Source organism: Diabrotica virgifera, chromosome 6 (genome assembly GCF_917563875.1).
Source record: "Diabrotica virgifera virgifera chromosome 6, PGI_DIABVI_V3a".
Taxonomy (NCBI): domain Eukaryota; kingdom Metazoa; phylum Arthropoda; class Insecta; order Coleoptera; family Chrysomelidae; genus Diabrotica; species Diabrotica virgifera.
This window is the reverse complement of record NC_065448.1, coordinates 173875617-173899898: the sequence shown is the minus strand read 5'-3', so window position 1 is coordinate 173899898 and position 24282 is coordinate 173875617. Positions and strand designations below refer to the sequence as shown.

Here is a 24282-nt window from a genome sequence, read left to right as displayed (position 1 = left end):
ATGACTTGACAGTGGCATGATTAAAGAGACATCTAATAAACATGGCATATATATTTCTATTGGGATAACTTCTGATAGCAAAAGGCTCAGTAGGTTATTAATATTAATTAATATTAATTAATTAATAATAATTAAATGTTATAATCAAAATCAGACAATTTCATTAATTTCTCTACAAATTAGTTGTGACTCTGCAATATGCAAGTTACTTGACAATAAATATACGTAGGATAGTTCAGCTCAACTTATTTAGCAATAAAAAGTACAAATTTTTTTAAAAGGAAAAAGATATACTTCAAAAATAAAATATGCAATATTTTTGTCTGTGAGTGTATTTTTTTTTAAGTGTGTTCGTCAAAATCAGTGTTTGTAATGTCCATAGTTTTAAATATTTTATAAAATTTCAACGCTTTTGAAAAAATACCGATAAACTCCATAAATGGAATTAAGAAGAACTAGACAAAAACAGTTATATCACAGAAAGAAGCACATAAAAAATCAACCAGTACATCTGGTATCCTACAGGCGTAAAATAGTTTGATACAACTGAGTGAAAGAGGCCCTTAAGGAGATGATGACATTGAATATATCTAAACATGTTAGCTTGCAACCTCCTTTTAACTGATATCTTATCGTTTTGTTTTCAACAACAAACAATAAAACCTTTTTTGGCCTAAGATGGGACCCCACTATTTAACATAAATAAACAAACAAGATTGTGAATATTTGTTTTGTTCAGATCAAATGCATCCAATGTATAAAAAAAATGTAAATATAAATAATAGAGAAAACATTGCATACAGGATTTATTCTTTTCGATTTCTTCTTTAAAATTAGAAACAAATAATTCAAAGATGACGTCCCACGCTTTTCCTTTTAATGCCCTATAAATATGCCTTCGGGTTCTTGTATCCCATATAGCCGGTCTGTTTTGCACTTCCATCAAAAACCGTTCCGAATCGAAGTTCATTTTAGGTGCTCACCCTATAAACTCTCGTAAACATCTGTGGCAGCTACAAAAGTGGTCCGTCTGAATGGGTTTTGCCACTAGTGGACGCCACTAGCAGTGAGTCGCTCGTCTGGCTCGTCTGGTGAAACGTCCACTTCACATAAGAACCCATGGCCAATCATCGGAAGCTGCTTTGTAGATCCACAGAGTAGCGCTGCAGAGTAGTCCGTCTGATTTCGCCCTTATGGAGGCAAGAATTGTGGCGGCATTAGAAGATGGCCACGGTCAGCACAAAACTGCGAGAAACGTTTTTGTAAATTTCTCGACTGTGCAGCGAGTATGGCGACGGTACGAAGAGACCAGTCTACTTACTGGAAGACGTGGTTCAGGTCGAGGCAGAATTACAACAGCTAACTATGACCGCTTCTCGTTTCTAGTGCTTTGAGAAACCGATCACGGTAGTCTCTCTTCGAAATCATCTGCAATAAATGCGAAATGTAAACGTAAGTGAATGAACAGTTAGAAGAAGACTGCATGCTACTGGTTTATCTTCTCGAACTAGAGTAACTGGTTCGCCGCTTTTCCGTGAACACCGAACTGTCAGATTGAATTTTACACGAGAACACTGGACTTGGACAATACAGGTTTGCAGTTGTGTATTGTTTTCCGATGAATCGAGATTCTGTCTTATGGGTTCAAAAAAAGTGTCGCCTGTTTCACACAATAAGAATTTTGACCGTGCGATGGTTGAAATCTATATAGTGGCTCGAGCAATCATATGAAATCTTTCTCTCTTCACCGCTTAAAACGTTCGGTGAAGGGAGAAAGATTCCATATATGATTGCTCGAGCCACTATGTAGATATCAATCATCGTACGTTCAAAATTCTTAGTGTGTGTTTCGAGCGTTGAATGTGGCGACGTCCAGGCGAGAGATATGCTCAGGCATGTGTTCCCGAGAGACTTCCGAAGAGTCAGTTATGGCATGAGGAGGCATATCGTTTGACGCTCACATGGGGTTAGTCTTTATCGAGAATGGGACATTGACTACGCATAGGTACCTGACAGGTGTTCTAGATTCTAGAAAACCATGTTTTACTGTTTATGGTTATTCTTGGAGACGACGCAACATTTATGCATAATAATGCACGATCGTAGACTTACTCCCTTACTAGTATCTTGACGACGTTCACAGTATTCGATTTGTTTGGCCTTCTCACAGTCCAGATATCAAACCTATAGAATATTCTCGGTTTGTTGTTTACCGAGTCATATGTCGGCCCCCAGAATTGCACGCGAACTTTGCGATATATTCGTGCTGGAACGGAACAACATTCCACAGTGATCCAAAATCTTGCATTCATTGCAAAATTAAAAGCATGTCTCGTAGTTTGGAAACTGTTGTCACTACCAGAGGAGGGAATACTCGCTAGTGACCAAATTTCTTTTGTTTTACCAAAAATCAGCAAATTTAAATTATCTCTTTTCAATATTTAGTATATCAAAGGAAAATTGTTCATTTTCATTACTTTCAATTAACGTTGTTTTCTTTAAGCAATCCGTTGTTACAAACGAAATAGTTAAAAAGTAATAATACTTTAAAATAAATTCAAATTACGGGGTGGCCCTAATTTTATGCTCGGCACTGTATAACAAGTGGGGAATTTGTGATTTACGAATAGAGTATATACAAATTAAAAAAGAAATGTCAAATCCATCAACAAGAGCCAGAGAATAGTTTATTGCGTGAATTTTAATGTACCCCGCTGTTATGGACAATCTTCTGATAGAATGGACTGTAATATATTATATTAAAAAACTTCTTGTATTCAGCTAAAAAATTAATTACAAATTGTTAAAAAATGTGATTTTATATTATGACAATCAATCTAATAATTTTAATGACAATCTGACAAATATATGTTGTGTATTTTTGATGCTTGTTTTTTCCCGTCATTGAGCAAGGGCGGAACTGTCTATCCAATAATAAATAATACTTTTCGTCCATACTCCCCGCCTTGAACAGCTCCAAGACCGTTCAAACACAAATCACCTAAGTTAATGAGGAACACTAGAAACAAGTCTCAGCTAATGGTAATGGACAAATTTTAGTTATTCCTCGTTTATAAAGTCCATGAGCGGTTTTAACAGTTACCACTCGAATTTCACCATCATCACCAGGGTGAACAGACACTATTCTTCCTAACTGCCACTGACAAGTGGGCAAATTGTCAGATTTTAAGAGCACTAAAGATCCGACTTGAATGGTGGAAGTACTACTTCTCTATTTATGACGTTGTTGGAGATCATTCAGGTAAATCTTTGACCATTGCTTCCAAAAGTCTTGCAACAATTTCTGAATCAGTTGGAATCTGGACAATTGGTTTATTTTTATCTCTCCTTGAAACGTATGATCAGGGACAGCGGTCATCGGTCTTCCGATTAAAAAATGTGAGGGAGTTAAAGGAGTGTAATCGTTAGGATCAGATGATAGAGCATATAAAGGACGTGAATTCAAAGTGCCTTCAATCTGAATTAAAAATGTACAGAATTCTTCATAAGTTAGAAGGGTTTGACCAATAATACGAGATAAATGATATTTTACCCCTTTTATATTACTTTCCCATAATCCCCCGAAATTTGGAGTACTAGGAGGAATGAAATGCCATATAATATTCTGAGCTGCGCAAGAGGTGACAATTTCATCCTCTGATTTTCTAATGAAATCATACAAAATTTTTAGTTCATTTTTGGCACCTACAAAACTTGTACCGTTATCTGAATACAGATGCCCGGGTTTACCGCGTCTAAAAACAAATCTTCTAAGGCCTGCCATGAAAGCTTCAGATGTCAAAGAACTAATTAATTCTAAATGTACTGCTTTCGTGGCGAAGCAAATAAATAAACATATGTACGCTTTATACGTTTTACATCCGCGACCTTTTCTATCCTTTAATGTAACTGGCCCTGCGTAATCTAATCCAGTTATGAAAAAAGGTTGTGATATATTAACACGATGTTCTGGCAAATCAGCCATAATCGTAGAACCAGGTTTGGGTTTAAACCGATAGCATCTAATGCAATTCCTTACAACTGTTTTAGCTAGGGACATTCCCGCAATTATCCAAAATTTTTGACGAACTGTCGCTAACAAGAGTTGTGGACCTGCATGTTGAAGTTGCACATGCTCATGTCTCAATATTAGTTTGCTTAAAACATGAATCTTATCTAATAGTAAGGGATGTTTCCCATCATAATTCCTAGAAGATTTTCTAAGACGTCCTCCTACTCTCAATAATCCAGTTTCATCTAGAAAAGGCGTTAAAGGTAATAATCTACTCTTTGACGAAAGGTCTTTACCGTTATTTAATAATGAAATTTCTTCAACAAAACTTTCTGTCTGAGCTAATCTAACAAGAAAAACCTCTGAATCAGTAAATTCGATTGCTGAAATCGGGCCATACCTTCTACTATTAGACTTTGACTTTGAATTATTAACAAATCTTCTACAATAAGCCATAATTCTAATTAATTTGTTCAGATTCGAGTATTTATAAAAAAGTGAATTAAAATCATTTTTTATAGAAACTAATGCCTTAGATTTCTTTCTCATTTCAGGAAGGTTTGATATATCAAGTAAATCATAGAACTTAGTTTTATCAAAATCTGTTGATAAAAATTGAGGGCCATTAAACCAGAGCTTACAGTGAGCTAATTGGTCTGGCAAAATTCCTCTACTACCAATATCTGCAGGATTCTCAGACGAGCTAACATAATTCCAATTTTCAATTGTAGTACATCTTTGAATTTCTGCAACACGGTTTCCAACAAAAACTTGAAGGTTTGCTGGGTCATTATTGAGCCAATGCAAAACAATTTGTGAATCACACCAATAATATGGAGTGTACTGAAAAGTAACAGAATCTGAAACAGATTTCATAAGTTGGACCAATAATAAGCTACCACACAATTCTAATCGAGGAATAGTCAATATTTTGACTGGGGCGACCTTAGTCTTAGCACATAACAAATGAACATTTATAGAACCTTGTGAATCAATGCATCGAGTATAAATTGTTGCACAATATGCGTATTGTGAAGCATCACTAAATCCATGTAATTCTATTATTTTAGGTTTATTACTCAGAACGCACCGTGGAATTCTTAAATCATTTAAGTGACATAACTTAGACTGGAACTTTTTCCATTTATCACACAAATCAGAGGGGACTTCGGAATCCCAATCAAGTTTTAACGACCAAAGAGATTGAATCATAATTTTTACTAGGATTATACAACAACTGGCTAAACCTAAAGGATCATAAATTTTTGCGATTGCAGAAAGCATTGTGCGCTTCGTTATTTTTGATAAAAGATCAGGGTTTTCAACATGAAAACTGAAAATATCTAACTTACTAGACCATTGAATACCAAGAGTTTTAATACACTCGTGATCTCCTAAATTAAGTACTTTTAAAGGATCGGAATAATCTTTAAAGTGATCTAATACCAACTGGCTGTTTGAAGACCATTTCCTTAAATTAAAACAAGCTGACTTCAATATTTTGACCACTTCATCACATCTTTTAATAGCTTCAGCCTCACTTGAAAATCCAGTAATGAGATCGTCAACATAAAAATCTCTCAGAATAATTTCACTTGCTTCAGGAAACTTGATTTTATTATCAAATGACAATTGCTGGATACACCTAATGGCTAGATATGGCGCACTGGTAGTGCCATATGTTACGGTTTTTAAATTATAAATTGAAATTGGCTGAGAAGGACTACTATTCCTCCAGACAATTTTTTGCATTCTTCTGTCATCGGGATGAACAAGTATCATCCTATACATTTTGCTGATGTCGGAAACAACAACAACTGCATGTTGTCTAAATCTAATCAAAATACTCAAAATATTATTTTGAATTGCTGGTCCTGAATATTGGATATCATTCAATGACTTCCCATTAGTCGATGGGGCAGAACCATTAAAAACAACACGGAGTTTGGTTGTCAGGCTTTCATTTTTGATAACACCATGATGTGGTAAAAAATAATTAGGTTCTGTGGTGCCTTCCGCATCTAAATTATAATCAATTGACATGTGATCTAAATCTAAATATTCTTTCATGAAATTTAAATAACCATTTTTAAGTTCGGGACATTTCTTAAATCTATCCTCTAAATACAATAATCTTTTAACAGCTAATTGTTTAGAATCGCCTAGGACAGAAGGATGTTCCTTCCAGGGAATTTTAACAATAAATTGACCAGTTTCTGATCGAGAAAATGAATTTTTAAAATGATTTTCAACATAAACATCATCCTTTGAATAAGAAATATGAGACTTTGGCTCTTCAACAGACCAAAATTTCTCTAATTGTAAATCATCACTACTAAATATTTGTGAAAAATGACATCTAATATGATTTTTTGTTGGATATGGAACTTTACCAACCACAATATAACCAAAAACAGTATTTTGGAGGGAGGGTAAATTCTTTCCAAGATCTATGCGACCATCTAACATTATATCCCAAAACAAACTAGCATCAAGTAACATATCTACCTTACTGCTTACATTAAATGAATCATCTGCCAAAGTTATATTAGGGGGTATTGAGAAATTTGAGACATTAAAAGTATAAGTTGGCCAATTCTCAGTAATCTGTTGCACCACTATGCAATGTAAATTTGACTTAAAATTGTTTAATATAGAACCAATTTTTAATTGACATTTTTTATTTAAAGATGAAACGGAATTATTAATTCCTGAAACACAAATATTTGCTCTATTTGTGTCTAAATCGAGTTTACTTAGAAAATCCTCTGTAATAAAACATGATTGGCTCCCTGAATCTAGGATTACTCGTGCGATATGAGTATTTCCGTATCTATCATATACTCTAACTTTAGCAGTACTCAACAGTACATAATCATTATTTGAACAATTATTTTTTAAAACAATCTCATTTCTATTAACATTATTTTCTGAAGTATTAGTTGACAACTTAACTTTATTTGGTTCATTCTCGGAATCATTGTTCGGGTTGAAATTAATTGAACTGTTTTCTTTAACATGAATATCAGATGGTTTATTTTCATGTAAAAGAGAACTGTGTTTGGCTTTACATATCTTACAACCGAACGATTTACATTGTTTGTAGGAATGTCCGGTACATAAACAATTTCGGCATAAATTTAATTGTTTTATTTTATCCCATCTTTGGGCTACTGAAAGTTTAAGAAATTCTTCACATAGGTAAATCAAATGATTTTGTTTACAAAAATTACAACTTCTGCTTTTACTAGTTAGCAGAGATCTAGAGCGTTTATCTTGGTAATTAGATTTATAATCCGGTTTTGTCACATTGCTTAACTCTATAGTTTCCAAAAAATCAGCACGATTCTTCAAGAATTCAAGAAATTCGTTTAAACTTGGCAAAGAATTATCTATTTTTCTTTTTTCCCATTCCCTAGAACTAAATTTATCCAATTTACCACTTACCAAATACACCATAATAGCATCCCAATGTTCAGTCGGTAGTTGAAGTGATTTTAAAGCGAATAAATGCTTTTTAACTGAATCTATCATGCTTCTAAGACCTAATGCAGATTCTTTATTTAAATTTTCAATCTCAAAAAGAGCTTTTAAATGATTGTTTACTAACATCCGAGAGTTGTCAAATCTGTTGCATAGAGTCTGCCATGCAGAAATGTAATTTTGTGCAGAAAAATCTAAACTTTGTATAATTTTCAATGCATCACCTTTTAAACTCGCACGTAAATAATGATATTTTTGAATATCTGCCAATACTTTATTATTATGAATTAACCCTTCAAAAGTATCTTTAAACTCAATCCACTTCAAATAGTCCCCATGAAAGACAGGTAACTGAATAGGAGGTAATTTGACACCTTCTAATCCACTATATTCATGGCTTATGTCTAACCTTTTCGACTGTGAACTGGATAAATCGGAACATTTTCTTTTTAACATCGTTCTTGCTCTAGACAAAGTTTTTGAAAATATAGTATCTAATCGTTGTCTTTTCGCATACTCTTGTTGAATATCTTGATCCTGACAATTTAATTCAATTGACATTTGGATTTCATCAAATTCAGTAAACAAACTTTCAGTTCTTTCTGTATTCAATTCTATCTGCGAAAAATGGTCTTCGCTTAAATCATTAATCGCGATATTTGTCATCGACTCTATAAATTTAATAAAATTGTTTAATCTTTGTTCAATTATATCTCTTTTGCGATATAATTGACGAAAATCAGAAGCTTTCATAGGCATTTTTAGCTTTATATTAATCAAAATACGTAGCAAATAATATTATTTAATTGTACGAACTCAAAAATCAACGTTAAGCAATCAAGTAATAAAAGTCAAATCTAAATCTGTCTTTTATCTAATAATCAAACTTAGCCGAATATTGGCTATGGTCCTATAATCATTTATATTTAAATAAATCCAATAATAATAGCAATATCTACTAATAATAATCAGAAATCGTATAGCATTCCACAAACTAATACTCCAAATCAACTCAAATACATATTTGCATACACACAAAGGTGTACAAATCAATCTAATAAGTAATTATTTTTTAGCTAAATAAAATTATAGGTTATAAATCAACTATTCAATGCGCAAAATCAAAATTTTTAATTGAACCCCAAAATCCTCAAAAATCTAATAATTTATTGGCACTTTGTTGAAAGGAAATAAATATGAAGGATAAACAAAGAACAATCAAGATAATAAATGGAAAAACCTCACATTTAATTCAATCGGCAGAGCGGATCCAATCTGGCTGAATCATAAATTCTTCAAAAACCAATAATCTTCATACCCATCTGGATCTATTAGACCATTGTCTCAATCATCGGGTTCGATCGGACACAATTTTATGCTTCTCGGGCTCGAAGGTACCAAATGTTATGGACAAACTTCTGATAGAATGGACTGTAATATATTATATTAAAAAACTTCTTGTATTCAGCTAAAAAATTAATTACAAATTGTTAAAAAATGTGATTTTATATTATGACAATCAATCTAATAATTTTAATGACAATCTGACAAATATATGTTGTGTATTTTTGATGCTTGTTTTTTCCCGTCATTGAGCAAGGGCGGAACTGTCTATCCAATAATAAATAATACTTTTCGTCCACCCGCCACTACTCCTAGCTGAACGAATTGAATCACCACATTTTAAAGCTATGTAAACGACTCCAAAGGCTTATTTTTAATCTCTCCTTTCTTAATCTTTCAAATGCCACTAATTAGGTTTATTAATTGTTATAAACAAGCTGTGAATTAAAAAAATGCTACTATCTTCGTCCCTATTAATTGTGGGTCAAAACGGCAAACAGGTGTATGTTTTCAAAAAACTTTTGATAGTGTGTAAAAAATATATTTTATATCAGCTAAGTACTTTCAACACATAACGTGCCATCATCAGAGCTTCCTAAAAGGGCATATTTAGGATAAGATTTTTTTCATATAAAAAATGAGTGAAAAACTTACGTCCTCTTAAAATATCTTCATAGAAGAGCAATTGCTTAACAACACAACAAAAAACATGAATACTGGGCAAAAGCCACAGATATAGGGTATAATAACCCTTTACAGTGAATAGAATCACATCTAAATTCTTTTATTAATTTATAAAGACAACATGGCTGAGTCAGACCATTTTGAGCCCACAAGTCTTACAGTCTTTTCCAATTCCTATTAATTGTCGCAGGACAAGTGAATTTTAATTTGTAAAAAAATACGAAAAAATAATTTTTCCACGTACCTCTATCCAAAGTATACATTTCCTGACCTCATTGTAGGGAGCAAAGTCGTACTTTTCCTCCCTAGGGAGACAAAGTACTTTTACTCCCTAGGGAGTAAAAGTAAAAGTGACGTCATGGTATTCCATTGATGAAATATAACTTATTGACGCCCTATACAAGGCCCTAAACAAAAAACGAATTTTTGTTTTCGAAAAATTTGAATAGTCCTCTTATATAGCATTTTCAATGTATAATATAATACCACAGAACCGGTTCGTATACTGGAAGATGACTAAAAAAACTATTTGTATGTGTACATATTTGTAAATTCATATTTTTGTGTAAATAAATGTTTTTGTAATTCTTTAATTCTACTTTTTTTTCTGAATAGATCTATTAAATTATCTATTTATAAAAATTGCAATGTTATTAAGGGTGGTTTTTAAGGGTTGAAATATTATGATATTATATCCTTTAGCATATAACAATCATTATTTAACCAATCAAAACCAAATGTTACCCATATTAAAGTTTACAATGTTTTTATATAATTTTTAACAATAAGGGGTAGTTTACACCCATAAAAATAATAAACGCTCTTGAGCATGATATAGAATATGAAGTACAGGATGAGATGATCCTAATCCCAAATTTTTATGTAGATCGATGCAAGCCGAAATTATTCTTTTAGGATAAGTCAATTTTTTATATAGGTATATAGCTCCAACAAGGGTGGTTGTAAGGCCTTTCGCACACACAGCTACTAAAAAGAAACTAAACTAGTTGGTAATCAGAGTTATCAACGGGTTATCAACTATGGCTCGCACATTACGCTACCGAAAATTAATAAAACGAGTCACTTCTTGACTGTACTTTGTACTGAGTAGCTTTGTTAGGCGGTGTTTAAGTTTATATATTATGTTGTCCTGAACAGAGCCGTCTTAACCATACACGGCGCCGGGGTTCAAGACTAATCTTTGCGCCCCCTTTTGTCAGAAGATTATATAGGTTATAGGTACGCTAAAACTAAAACTAATTAGGTTTGCTTTCTTTATTTATATATTAAAAAAGATGGTTTCAGTATTCAAAAAAGATCAATCTTATAACACTATACCATACTTTTTAAAGTATATCAAAGTCAATTTTTCTAGCTTTTAAGTTGGCAAATGTTTTTGTTGCTTCGGTGATATCCATTTTCACTTGCTTTTCTATACTTATTAAAGCCAGGTTTGTTAATCTGTCTTGGTCCATTGTTGAGCGCAGATAATTTTTGATCAACTTAAGTTTTCTCCTTCTACAACTACTTTTCTCCTTCAGGTATTGTTATTGGAAGTGTTAAATATATCCTTAGATATGTAGAAAGATTTGGGAAAACGAAGAGTAAATGATTAGAATATATATAACTTAAAATATCGAGTGAAGTTGTGTCTATATTTATAAAAAATATTGGTAACAATTCTAATTCATAAAATAGATCTTCACCATCTATATGAGATCTATTTAAATGCGCTAGGTTTTTTTGTAAATTTAAACATTGTGTTTTTTTAAGTTTTCTTCGGAGTTTCTCCAACTCCATATACTTTCCAAGAAAGAAAAGTTATAATTATGTTCCCTCAATATTTCAAATCTTTCACTTAATTTTGCAATGGCAATGTCCAATAAATAATAATAGATGTTAACTGTAAAATTTTGTTTTGGGTCTAAAAGAGGCTCGTCTGCAGCCTTGTAATTGAAATATCTTTTTCGGGGACGTGGACGAACAGTTTCAGAAAATTTAGTTTCGCAATCTGGTTCTTTAGCAATTGATACCGAGTCAATTAATACTTATCTGCTCACACGCAGTGTCAGTGCGGCTGGCGGTTAAATCTTTACTAACTTGATCAAGCATCTTAACAGCTTCCGAAATAATAATATCACTCGTTTGCAAAGTCTTGCTGGCAATATTAACCTTTGCTAAAATATCGTATGTGACACGATAGAGCAGATAAACTTAAAGTTCTCTAATTTTGTCATCAATGAGCTTACGATGTTTCTTGTGTCATTGTTGTATCTATATGTTGTTTTTCTACATCGCGTATTTGAAAGCGGTTTTAATGTAAAGGTAAAGGTGGGTATCTCATTCATTATGACATTCCACCGTAATGTTGATGCGAAAAAAAACATAAATTTCTTTAACAATTAAAATTTGTTATCTCCATTGAGCATTTAGCGGCATCATTTAGCACTAAATTAAGGCTGTGAGCCGCACAAGTAACAAAACGCACGAGGATTCATGTCTAAATTTTTTTTTGAAGGCCAATATTTTTTCCTCTTATATTTGCCCCATTACCCTTGGCCTCGTAAATCATCTAAATGAATATTCATTAATGTCAAAAATTCTAACAAATAATTTGCTAATCCTTGTCAGGTGTAGCAGTAACCGGTAAGAAACCTAGAAAATGTCTAACTTCGGCAAGCTATGTTGACGAATTGAGATAAACGAACGTAACAACAATAGTAAGTTGTTCCTGGTGTGAAATATCAGGTGTGCAATCTAAAATTATTATAGAATAATATTTAGATTGTTTTAAAAGATCAACATTGTGCATTTAATTTTTTCACCAATTACACTATTATCAATTCATTTTGAATATTCTGCCCAAGATAATGAGGCATACGATGCTGATCACTTTGAATTCGTGCAATGTGTTCTGATAGCGTATTATCAAAATTGGAAATACATTCTATTGATTTTAAAAAGCTACCGTTATCCGATTCCTACAACCTTTGACTAGTTCCTCTTAACGGTAAATTTTGTCGTGCTAAAAATATTATTTCGATAATTCTTTCTAAAACCGCCTTCCACCTTTTTCTTTCGCGTTCAATTGACGCTTGATTGACAGAATCTACTCTATGACTTTCTAATAGTAAGTCTTTTTTTAGATCTACATATTTTTTTACAAAAATTAAGTGACTACAACTTTTCTCGTGTCTTTGTAAAAAAACATAATGAACGGCTTTCTTGTCGCAAACGTAATGAAGAAAATTAGTTTTTTGAAAATCAGTATTATTTATATTTTCCTATTTATAAAAGATTATGCGGATACACTGATAATTTTTACAAGATGGTGGTGATTCATTGTCACTCGAAATTCAATATTGGTCAAAATAGTGTACGGGTCACCTTTTTGAAATTATTGTCGGACTAATCTAAATGGGTTTCATATTTCATTTGCATATTGTCGGTGTAGTAAGCACAGCCTTTGTAAAAAATACCGAAAGTGCACTTGTATGTTTTTGTTATTTGTAGTTTTTTTTAAGGACAAAAAGCGCAAGTTTGAGCCTAGCAAGTGTTTGGCTTGCGCCCCTTGGACTTGGCGCCCGGGTGCCTCGCACCCCTTGCACCCCCGGGTTAAGACGGCCCTGGTCCTGAATCTATTTTCTTGTGAAATTTTTGTAATCAACTAGTTTTTGATGGGAAAGAAGCCACAATTTTACTAAAAAATATTTTTATTAATATTTCGACGTCCAAATCGGATGCCGTTGTCAAAGTACAAAAAATATTAATGAATTAAACAAAAATGTTGTTGCTTAGTAAAAAATTCTTCTAATAATTTATTTAATCTGACTCATTTATATCGGAAATTTAGACATATATTATACATTTTAACGTAGAAGACTTTAAAATCATATTGTTGTCATTATTTATTGTCACCGTTGCATGTAGTTGTATTTTTAAAAACAGATCACATGTCATGATTTTTTGTGACGGATATTCTTGAGTTAGGGTTGATTTCATGTAATCGAATAAACTATCTTTCAGTAGAGTCGTCGCAGAAACGCAACTCATAAATATTAGCAATATCATTTTAAAGTCTTCTACTTTAAAATGTATTAGGTCTGGATCCCGCGTATGAAAAAAAAGTTGATTAATAGCAAGCTGAAAATTTGTTAATAGCTTAAGGGTGTCTAGTCGAATAAACTTTGATATATGGGAACACTGAAACAGGGGTAGTTTTAATTGTGGAACAGGTTAAAAATTTGGAACGGTTACAGCACGAAAACGGCACACTTATTTTGTCCGACAGAACAGACTTAAACTCTCCGAACAGAGATTAAACTCTCATGAAAAAATCAGACTGCTATTTATTACCTGTCATAATTCCTGTCATTTGACATATCCTACATGTTCCACTCATTAAAACGCCCATTTGGTGATAAATAGCAGTCTGATTTTTGAATGGGAGTTTAATCTCTGTTCGAAGAATTTAAGTCTGTTCTGTCGGACAAAATAAATGTGCCGTTTTCGTGCTGTGACTGTTCCAAATTTTTAACCTGTTCCACAATTAAAACTACCCCTGTTCCAGTGTTCACACATATCAAAGTTTATTCGACTAGACACCCTTAAGCTATTAACAAATTTTCAGCTTGCTATTAATCAACTTTTTTTTCATACGCGGGATCCAGACCTATATAATATATGTCTGAATTGTCGATATAAATGAGTCAGATTAAAAAAAAAATACATACATATTAGAAGAATTTTTTACTAAGCAACAACATTTTTGTTTAATTCATTAATATTTTTTGTATTTTGACAACGGCATCCGATTTGGACTACGAAACGTTAATAAAATCATTTTTTTAGTAAAATTGTGGATTATTTCCCATCAATAGGTACTAGTTAATTAAGTTTATATAGGCACGGATGTTTTCCACTTCTTGCACTAATTTTATATTAAACGATTCCGCCGATTTTGCGTGTTAAACTTTAACAAAATATCACAATAGGCTGGAAACTAGTCCCCCAGCGACCTGCATGTCCAGTCCGCTGTCGACTGATCATTCCCGCATTATAGACCGGCTGCTAACTAGTAGTGCTGTGTGCGGACGCTCATTAAAATACATGGACAGTGACTACTAAGTAACTGATTGGTAACTAAAATTACCAACTGGTTTCTTTTTAGCAGCTGTGTGTGCGAATGGCCTAAGGGTTGAAATATTACGATATTATATCTTAAAATATAAAACAATCATTTTGCCATTTTTTCAGTTTCATTTCCTCGACTATTAACGTTTATTTATAGAGCACCTTGTATTTTGCAGAATGGTAAAAAAAAGTAGATTGTTATTTTGATTTAACAATGTTTACATTCATAATTTGACTTATTCTTCTTCTTCTTTAGTTTATTGGCCTCTACTAATTTGACTTATATTTGACAGTTGACTGACAGTTATACTGTACCTACTTGTTATGGCCCATTCCACGAACATACGCCTGTTTTGGGTTACTTCGAGAACGAATATTTTACTGTGCAACATAAGAAGTACGAAAGTAAATGGCGCTAATAATTATTCCAATAAACAACAATGTAATTTGCAATTTACTTTCGTTCTTCTTATTTTGCACAGTAAAATATTCGTTGTCGAAGTAATCCAAAACAGGCGTATGTTCGTGGAATGGCCCATAGTTTTAGTTCTCTAATAAATTTTGTTAGTTACATAAATAAATGGTTTAAAAACGAAAAAATTTCTTGTAATGTGAGGGAGGTGGAAAAACTATATGTATGTATAACATGGGAGTAAAGTGCCTTTTTCTCCCTTGAATGATTACTGCCCTCCGCTACGCCTCGGGCAGTAAACTTCATTCTCGGGAGGAAAAGTAGCACTTTGCTGCCTTGTTATACAAATAGCTATTTCCCGGGCCATAGCGAGGGCCATTTTTTAATTAGGTTTTGTAATGTTTAAAATAGTTTTTTCTAACTTTTCTTAATTCTCTTAATATGAGATAACTATCTCACTTGCTTGTGCCATTCGCAGAATCATTCTAAGTTCATTTTTTTCTAACTTATTTTATAGCAAAAAAAGGTGGTTGGGATAAACAAAGAAATAAATTGAATAACTTTTAAACTAATATATGGATCATTCTGAAATTTTAACCACATATTTAAAACTATAAGACCAACTTTCCACGCAATATCAAAGTGGCAGGTTCAGTTTTACAATATTATACAGTATTTACAATATTTACAACATTTATTGAAAATTCATAATTCCATGTTTTTTACAGTTTTCGTACCTAAATCGCCATTTTAAAGATTTAAACGGGTTTTCTCGAATAATTAACTACAAGTCCATTCAAAATGCTTTACTTTTTACTGGTAGACTTAAGTTCTTAAAATGGTGCATTTTGGCCTTAAATTATTAATAATTTAAAAAGTACACCAGACTCACTGCAGGAAACATAGGTTTCGATTATCGAGGTGCATAAAATTCAAAAACAGGGTCAGATACCTCACGTGTCAACTGTGGTATCTATTGGCCAAGAAACACATTTAAATACGAGAGAAAAACTACTTTTTAATTTTTAAACAGAACATAGGAGGCCAACAACAGCTGTTGTGCATTTTATGTTGAATTAAGGGCGTAGGTGCAAAATTTCGCGCCAATGTATTTTAAATGCATCCATTTTTTTCGAATCCTGAGAAAACTAATAAGTATTTTTGAAAAATTTAAACTCGCTTAGAATGAAAGATTATATTATTACCGACTTACCGAGGGCCGAAAGTCTCTGAAAAGTTTTATTATGTTTATTTTAATAAGTTACAGGGATAAAAAAAAAAGGGAAAAATGAGTGTGATTGTTAATTTCAAATATCTAATTAAAAAAAACTTTTGGTTATTCTAAGGGACTTTCGGCCCTCTGTAATAATGTAATCTTTCATTCTGCGTTAAATTTTTCGATTTAAAACAAGTTAGTGACATTTTGCGCCTATGCCCGCTGGAAAATGCAATAAAAAATTATTTATTATTAGTGCAATACATGCTTTTATATACACCTCACATTTCTAATTAACAATACTATGCAGAAAGCACTTCATAGTCTAATGAGGTCTTCATAGTCTAATGAGGTCTTCATTCCTTATTTTATATGCAAATGATTCCTTTTCCAATTCGTATGAATTTATCTGTGTGATATAACAAAATACATGTGACTACGGTCGTTAATATTGCTCATTGCATTGCTTAATATGGCAATGATAAAATACACCTTCCAACGAATGCAAAACGTGTTATTGACCTGCACCTGCTATTGTAATGCAGCTAACGTTATTTTACTTACTGGTTATGTTCTTACTTGATATTGATCGTAAATGCGAATTATTAAGTAGCAGACATATGAATGAGAGTTTTACAAATAGGTTTATACATTCTCTGTATTTTTTTTTATTAAGTCTAGACTAGATGACGTTTAATTATGTTTTATTTCATTTTTTATAATCTTATCTAACAATAAAACACTGAAAACGTTTGTTTTGTATACTTCCACAAAATTTATTACAACTAAGTGACTACAGCTGTTTCGGCAGAGTGCCTTTCTCAAGTGATTTAGTTTACAATGGTTTGCCTATTTAAAGTCTTTAACTGAAGAGGTTGAGGAGTGGGGAGCTGTTTGTCTCGAGTTGGTCATTCAGAATTATATCTGTATTTTTCAATTTATTAATTTCCATAGATTCTAATAAAGATTGCTTAAGGCCTTTATTTTGAATATGCAGAATTTGAAAATGTTCACCTTCTAGATCATAATCATTCTTTTAATGAAGTGCGTATGTAGAAGTGTCTGTTTTTCTATTGTTGAAAGCCCTTTTGTGTCATAAACCTACCCATACTGACACAACCATACACAATTCATCATCCCATCCTACACAACACAAATTAGCAGCCTACCATAGCATGATACATAGACTGACAGAAATTCCCATGACAAAAAATAACGTCGGGATAGAACTAAACATCATTAAACAAATAGCAGTAAACAATGGCTATAACGAACAAACAGTTAACAAAATTTTAAACCAAAAACTCCATAAGAAAGCCCTGAAATTAGTGTATCCACCACCACAGAAAGAACCCAGTACCTTCTGCTCTCTGACATATACTGGCAAGATAACAACAAAAATAGCCAGATACATAAAAAAGAAAGGAATAACACCAGCTTTCAGAACTAACAACAACTTAAGTAAATATATTAAGAACAATAAAAGCCGAAAGAGAAAGCAACTACAGAGTGATGTGTACAAACTAACTTTTGGTGACTGTCCGAAAACTTACATCGGTCAAACTGGCAGAACCTTTGACAAACGGATAGCAGAACACAAAAGGGCTTTCAACAATAGAAAAACAGATACTTCTACATACGCACTTCACCTTCTAGATCATAATCATTCTTTTAATGAACAGTTTCAAATTCTGCATATTCAAGATAAAGGCCTTAAGCTATCTTTATTAGAATCTATGGAAATTAATAAATTGAAAAATACAGATATAATTCTGAATGACCAACTGGAGACAATCAGCTCCCCACTCCTCAACCTCTTCAGTTAAAGACTTTAAATAGGCAAACCATTGTAAACTAAATCACTTGAGAAAGGCACTCTGCCGAAACAGCTGTAGTCACTTTATTGTAATAAATTTTGTGGAAGTATAGAAAACAAACGTTTTCAGTGTTTTATTGTTAGATAAAATAAACTTCCATCAAGTAACGGTCGAATCCATCAATTATTTTATAATCTTGTTCAGTAACTCTTACGGAATAAGAGTAAATTAAGTGCAATAGTTTTCTTTGAACTGAAAATTTTTAAATTTTAAAGTATTTTTAAAATTGTAGCGATTTTTTTGTAACATGTATGCACTGTTTTATTTGAAACGTACATTATAAGTGTAACAACGGAAGCGATACAAGATTAATCTTAAAAACAACATTTGGATCAAAATAGCCAGGAGTACGTTCTTCAAAATGAAAGCACTATTCTGTAATAGAGACCTGAGTCTGACTTCTTGATGGCATGTCATTAACTGCTACGTACTGTCTATATTGTTGTAGGGAGTTGAGGTTTGGACGATGTGATTATTCCCTATGCTGTCCCTGTGACTGTAACTTGTTTATGTTGGAAGGCAGTAGTTCAAGATCTGGTACAGAAACACCTTAATGAACTTTCGCAACTTTATCCAAAATACACATTTTTTTCCAAAATAGAGTTTTTGTTTAAAACATATTGTAAAAAATGTATTTAATCTGACTCATTTCTATTGGCAATTCAGACGTATATTATCACAGCCTCCTACAGTTGCTGTGATATTATACATTTTAAAGTAGAAGACTTTAAAATGATATCGCCAATATTTATGAGTTGCGTTTCTGGGACGACTTTACTAAAAGATAGTTCATTCGATTACATGAAATCAATTCCAACTCAAGAATATCCCTCACAAAAAAAATCATAGCATGTAATATGTCTTTAAAAAGACAACCAAATGCAATGATGACAGTAAAATTCTCGCGTTAGAGATTACATAGTAAATCACGAGGGAAAACCAGGAAATAACCTCGTGATACTATCCCGACATCGTAAGTATTTGGTCTTACATTTAATTTACTTTCAAAAAACTAATACCAAATTCTGACTTTAATATGTTTAAATTATAAATAATATTAATAATATATAGATATACAATAAGTAATACTAAAATATAAAATTTGTACTAACTCGATATGTTATTGACTTACTAATCGTGGTATTTTCTTTCTATTGACTTCCTCTTTCAAGTATAGTCCTGAAAGAATCAGATAGTAAAAAGAGAAAAATCAAAGAAGCGGCTCTAATTATGTTAAATGAAACCAATTGTGTCGCAAATTCCTCGGTAGAATGCAGTAGGATGTGGTTACCCATACTGAAAGAGGAAGTCAATAGAAAGAAAATACCACGATGAGTATGTCAATAACATATCGAGTTAGTACAAATTTTATATTTTAGTATTACTTATTGTATATCTATATATTATTAATATTATTTATAATTTAAACATATTAAAGTCAGAATTTGGTATTAGTTTTTTGAAAGTAAATTAAATGTAAGACCAGATACTTACGATGTCGGGATAGTATCACGAGGTTTTTTCCTGGTTTTCCCTCGTAATTTACTATGGAATCTCTAACGCGAGAATTTTACTGTCATCGTTGCATTTGGTTGTCTTTTTAAAGACATATTACATGCTATGATTTTTTTTGTGACGGATATTCTTGAGTTGGGATTGATTTCATGTAATCGAATGAACTATCTTTTAGTAAAGTCGTCCCAGGAACGCAATTCATAAATATTGGCGATATCATTTTAAAGTCTTCTACTTTAATATAATATACGTCTGAATTGCCAATATAAATGAGTCAGATTAAATAAATTATTAGAAGAATTTTTTTTTACTTGGCAACAACATTTTTATTTATTTTAGTAGTATTTTGTATTTTGACAACGAAACCCGATTTGGGCTTCGAAACGTTAATAAAATCATTTTTTTTGGTCAAATTGTGGCTTATTTCCCATTAAAAATAGTTTATTATAAAATTTAAACTGAATTAAAAAAAACCTACAAAAATGAAGTTATCGTATTTTTGTTGTTTCAGAACCTTCAATCCGGTTTGCTGGTAGGCGTAAATCAGTGTTCGCAGAAACTTACGATCCAGAAGAGGACGACGACGATGATGATGGCGCCAAGTTGGTGTATCCAAAATCTGATGAGCAACGTCAGAGATTGGCCACTGCTGTTAAAAACATATTGCTGTTCAGATCTCTGGATAAAGATCAAATGAACGATGTCTTGGATGCAATGTTCGAAAGAGTGGTCAAAAAGGATGAATTGGTAATCAAACAAGGAGATGACGGCGATAATTTTTATGTAATTCAAAGGTAAGATACACTTTTAACTGAAATTAAAGTTAATAAAATATACAATAAGATACGGTTGAATGCTCAAATGTATAAAGGCAGATATCGAGCACAGATATTTATTAAATCTTGCCCAAGTACTGCATTAACGGGTGCGTATGGATTGAAAAGACTGAGGGAGACCTATATCCAGCAGTGGATAGATCCGAGTTGAATGATGATGATGATGGTTTGAAATATTTAATTTTTTTATTATTTTAAATAAAAATGCATAATTTCAAGAATACTCACATTTTTTGTGGGAGAGACTGATAAATTTCAGGTGAAAGTAGGATTGCACCAAGGCTCGGTGCTTAGTCCTTATTTATTATCATTAGTTTTGGACCAGATAACAGCGAAACTACAGGGTAGCATTCCATGGTGCTTAATGTATGCTGATGATGTAGTGTTAGTAGGAAATAGTGAAAGAGACTTAGAACAAAAACTGGAACAGTGGACACAAGCTCTAGAGGAAAAAGGTTTAAAACTTAGTAGGACAAAAACAGAGTATTTGGAATGCTCATTTAAAGATGGAGTTACTACAAGTAAAATGGTATCTTTGGATGGTGAAATGATTGTGAAAAGCAATAGTTTTAAGTACCTAGGATCGGTATTACAGTGTAATGGAGAAATAGATGGAGATGCATGCAGTAGAATTCGGGCTGGATGGATGAAATGGAAAGAAGTGGTATGTTGTGTGACAGAAAAATTCCAATGAAGCTGAAGGGAAAATTCTATAAAACAGCCATAAGACCGGCTATGATGTACGGAACTGAATGTTGGTCAGTGAAAAAGAAAGAGGAACAACGAATGCATGTGGCGGAAATGAGAATGCTTAGATGGATGAGTGGAGTGACAAAGAAAGATAAAATTAGAAATGAGTATATTCGGGGAAGTCTAGGGGTGGCACCAATTGATACCAAAATGAGAGAGCATAGGTTAAGATGGTTTGGTCATGTTCAACGTCTAGACGTTAATTACCCAATACGAAGAATAGCTGAAGTGCAGATTCCTGGAAGGAGTAGGAGAGGAAGACCAAAGAAGACCTGGGGGGGAGACGATAAGGCAGGACATGTTGTTAAAGGGGATTAACATTGATATGACCCAAGATAGAATTGTGTGGTGAAATGCAATTAAGGAAGCCGACCCCGCATAGGGAAAAGGCCAAGAGAATGATGATGATTCAAGAATACTCACTGAAAATTTCAGATTGATCAGAGTAAAATTACCAAAGATACAGCATGTTGACCTACCTACCTTCGACTCGCTTTGCCGCTGTTTCGCGCCAACACGCTTGGGCGTAGTGAGAAACGTTCAACAACCATTCCCCTTCTCTTTTGTATATTACTCCGCGATTCAAAATACATATTCCGATGTGAATCTTTTACGGTTTGATAGACAAATAAGAAGATAAAGATGCAGTTGTCAAAACTTTAAAAGCGTTTTTCTCAAAACTTATTTTTCAAATTTTGTATAGATTTTCTTCAGACATTTCGTGAGATGAAATATATTTGTTTTTATGCTTATTATTTTTTGTTTAGAAATAAATAATGTTGATTTTCACCCTTTTGTTACAAAGAATTTCGTGTTTTTGACTTCCGAGCGATACCCAAAAATAGTTTAAAATAAAAAAACTCGACAGCGTTACCTCTAGAAACTCATAATAGTCCATGTGGTGAGACCGCTTCCGTCGGAAAAAATTTCTGATTCGGTTTCTTTTTGGATTCCTATTCAAAAATATCTCCTTTAAACAAATCTGCTGAAGGGTGCCGGGCGAAATTTTTGGACAGAAATTGTTTTAATTTTTTTTTTAAACAAATACAAAAGATCACCTTTTTTGCCCCGAAGAATATTTTTTTAGGTTTTTTGGGTCATTCTAAACAAGAAAGGTATCTTTGATTTTTCTCAAAACTTGATAGTTTTCGAGATATAGTTGATTTAAAATCTGAAAAATGCGTTTTCAAGTTTAAAAAATCATATTTAAATTAGTATTTTTGAGGTTGCCAAGTACTTGAATTATAGTTTAAACATTCATTTTCAAGATTCTGCAGACTGATCGGGTCTAACTTCAATTTACACCGTTGTTATTTAATTGTTAATTATGCGTGTCAGCGTGTCCATCCGATTTTTTCGCCGGTGCGGCGCGCACTTTTTCCAAAAATTTTCTATTTTCCTCCGAAAAATATATTTTTAGATTTTTCGGGACATTCTAAATAAAATAGGTTTCTTGTCATTTTTCTCAAAAGTTAAATAATACAGTAAAACCTCGATATAACGGACTAATTGGGGGGGACGGGGTGTCCGTTAAAGCCGAAAGTCCGTTATATAAAAATAGGTTTAAATAAATAAAAAACTTGATTTTGAAAATATGCACACTGTATTTAGATATACATAAAAAACAAAACAAATTCTATTTAATTGTCTTCGGACATTCGTCGTGAAGTGACGTTTGATATCGACGTGCTTGCTTTCGGTAATCCTGCTTTGAAAAAAAAATCTAGTTTTGTTTGCACTTTTGAAGTTTGCTGTTTTTTTTTTATAATCAACTCTCTAAAATTACGAAATTGCGTATAATACAGTGAACTTCGTTATCTGACGAATAATCAAAATATTATTAGATCGTCGAGATGCGATCCTCTGATATATTCATTATTTGTGGCAGTGTTGTTTTGCCTTTTTTGCTGTCTTCACAACCATCCTCATTTTTTAGGTTCAAAACTTCATCTGCTATTTCACTTTCAGTCATGATACTATATCCGGCCCGGGGTCACCTTCATCTACTTCTAGCCATTGTAAAACATCTTTCTCAGCTACCTACTCCTTCTCCGGCATTATTATGTATTGTCCTACAGAAATCAGGAATTTCCAACCCTTTTAAACCTATGTCTGCTTCTTGGCCATCAAATAAATTTTTCGTTTGCAAGGTACGCTGCCCTCATGTAATACAACCATTACTTCATCTAAAAATTTTCTGCGAGATATTCGTTTGGTTTCCAAAATTGTTCCCTGATCGATTGTTTGAATAAGCGGCGTTGTATTTTTTGGAAAAAACATACAACTAAAGTTTGTAGGTAGGTGTAGCGTTTCGGGTCCAGATGGACCCCGTTAGTATTCAATGTATCTTGGTATGTGACAGGTTAAGCGCATATAATATTAATAGGACATTTTTAATTTTTTTTTAAGTTTGAACGGATTTTTTGTTATATCCGTTATATCCGAATTCCGTTAAATAGTGGTCAGTTATATCGAGGTTTTACTGTAGTTTTAAAGTTATAAGCGATTTAAAATCCGAAAATGCGTTTTAAATCGCTTATAACTTTAAAACTATTAACTTTTGAGAAAAATGACAAGAAACGTATTTTATTTAGAATGTCCGGAAAAATCTAAAAAATATATTTTTCGGAGGAAAATAGGAGATTTTTGGAAAAAGTGCGCGCCACACCGGCAAAAAAATCGGATGGACACGCATAATTAACAATTAAATAACAACGGTGTAAATTGAAGTTAGACCCGATCAATCTGCAGAATCTTGAAAATGAATGTTTAAACTACAATTCAACTACTTGGCAACCTCAAAAATACTAATTTAAATATGAGTTTTTAAGCCTTGAAATGCGTATTTTCGCATTTTTCAGATTTTAAATCGCCTATAACTAGAAAACTATCAATTTTTGAGAAAAATCACAAGATACCTTTCTTGTTTAGAATGACCCAAAACACCTAATAAAATATTCTTCGGGGCAAAAAGATGATCTTTTGTATTTGTTTAAAAAAATTATTTAAGCAATTTCTGC

The 24282-nt window shown here is 32.6% G+C and overlaps 1 protein-coding gene across 2 annotated transcripts in view; it reads left to right on the top strand.

The window, feature by feature from the left end:
• LOC114333064 (cAMP-dependent protein kinase type II regulatory subunit) overlaps positions 1-24282 on the top strand; it is a 358330-nt gene that overhangs the window by 220969 nt on the left and 113079 nt on the right. For both annotated transcript variants that reach the window (XM_050654336.1, XM_050654337.1), the window contains exon 2: positions 20188-20470. In XM_050654336.1, coding sequence (XP_050510293.1) covers positions 20188-20470 — 283 coding nt within the window. The remainder of the gene's footprint in view (positions 1-20187; positions 20471-24282) is intronic.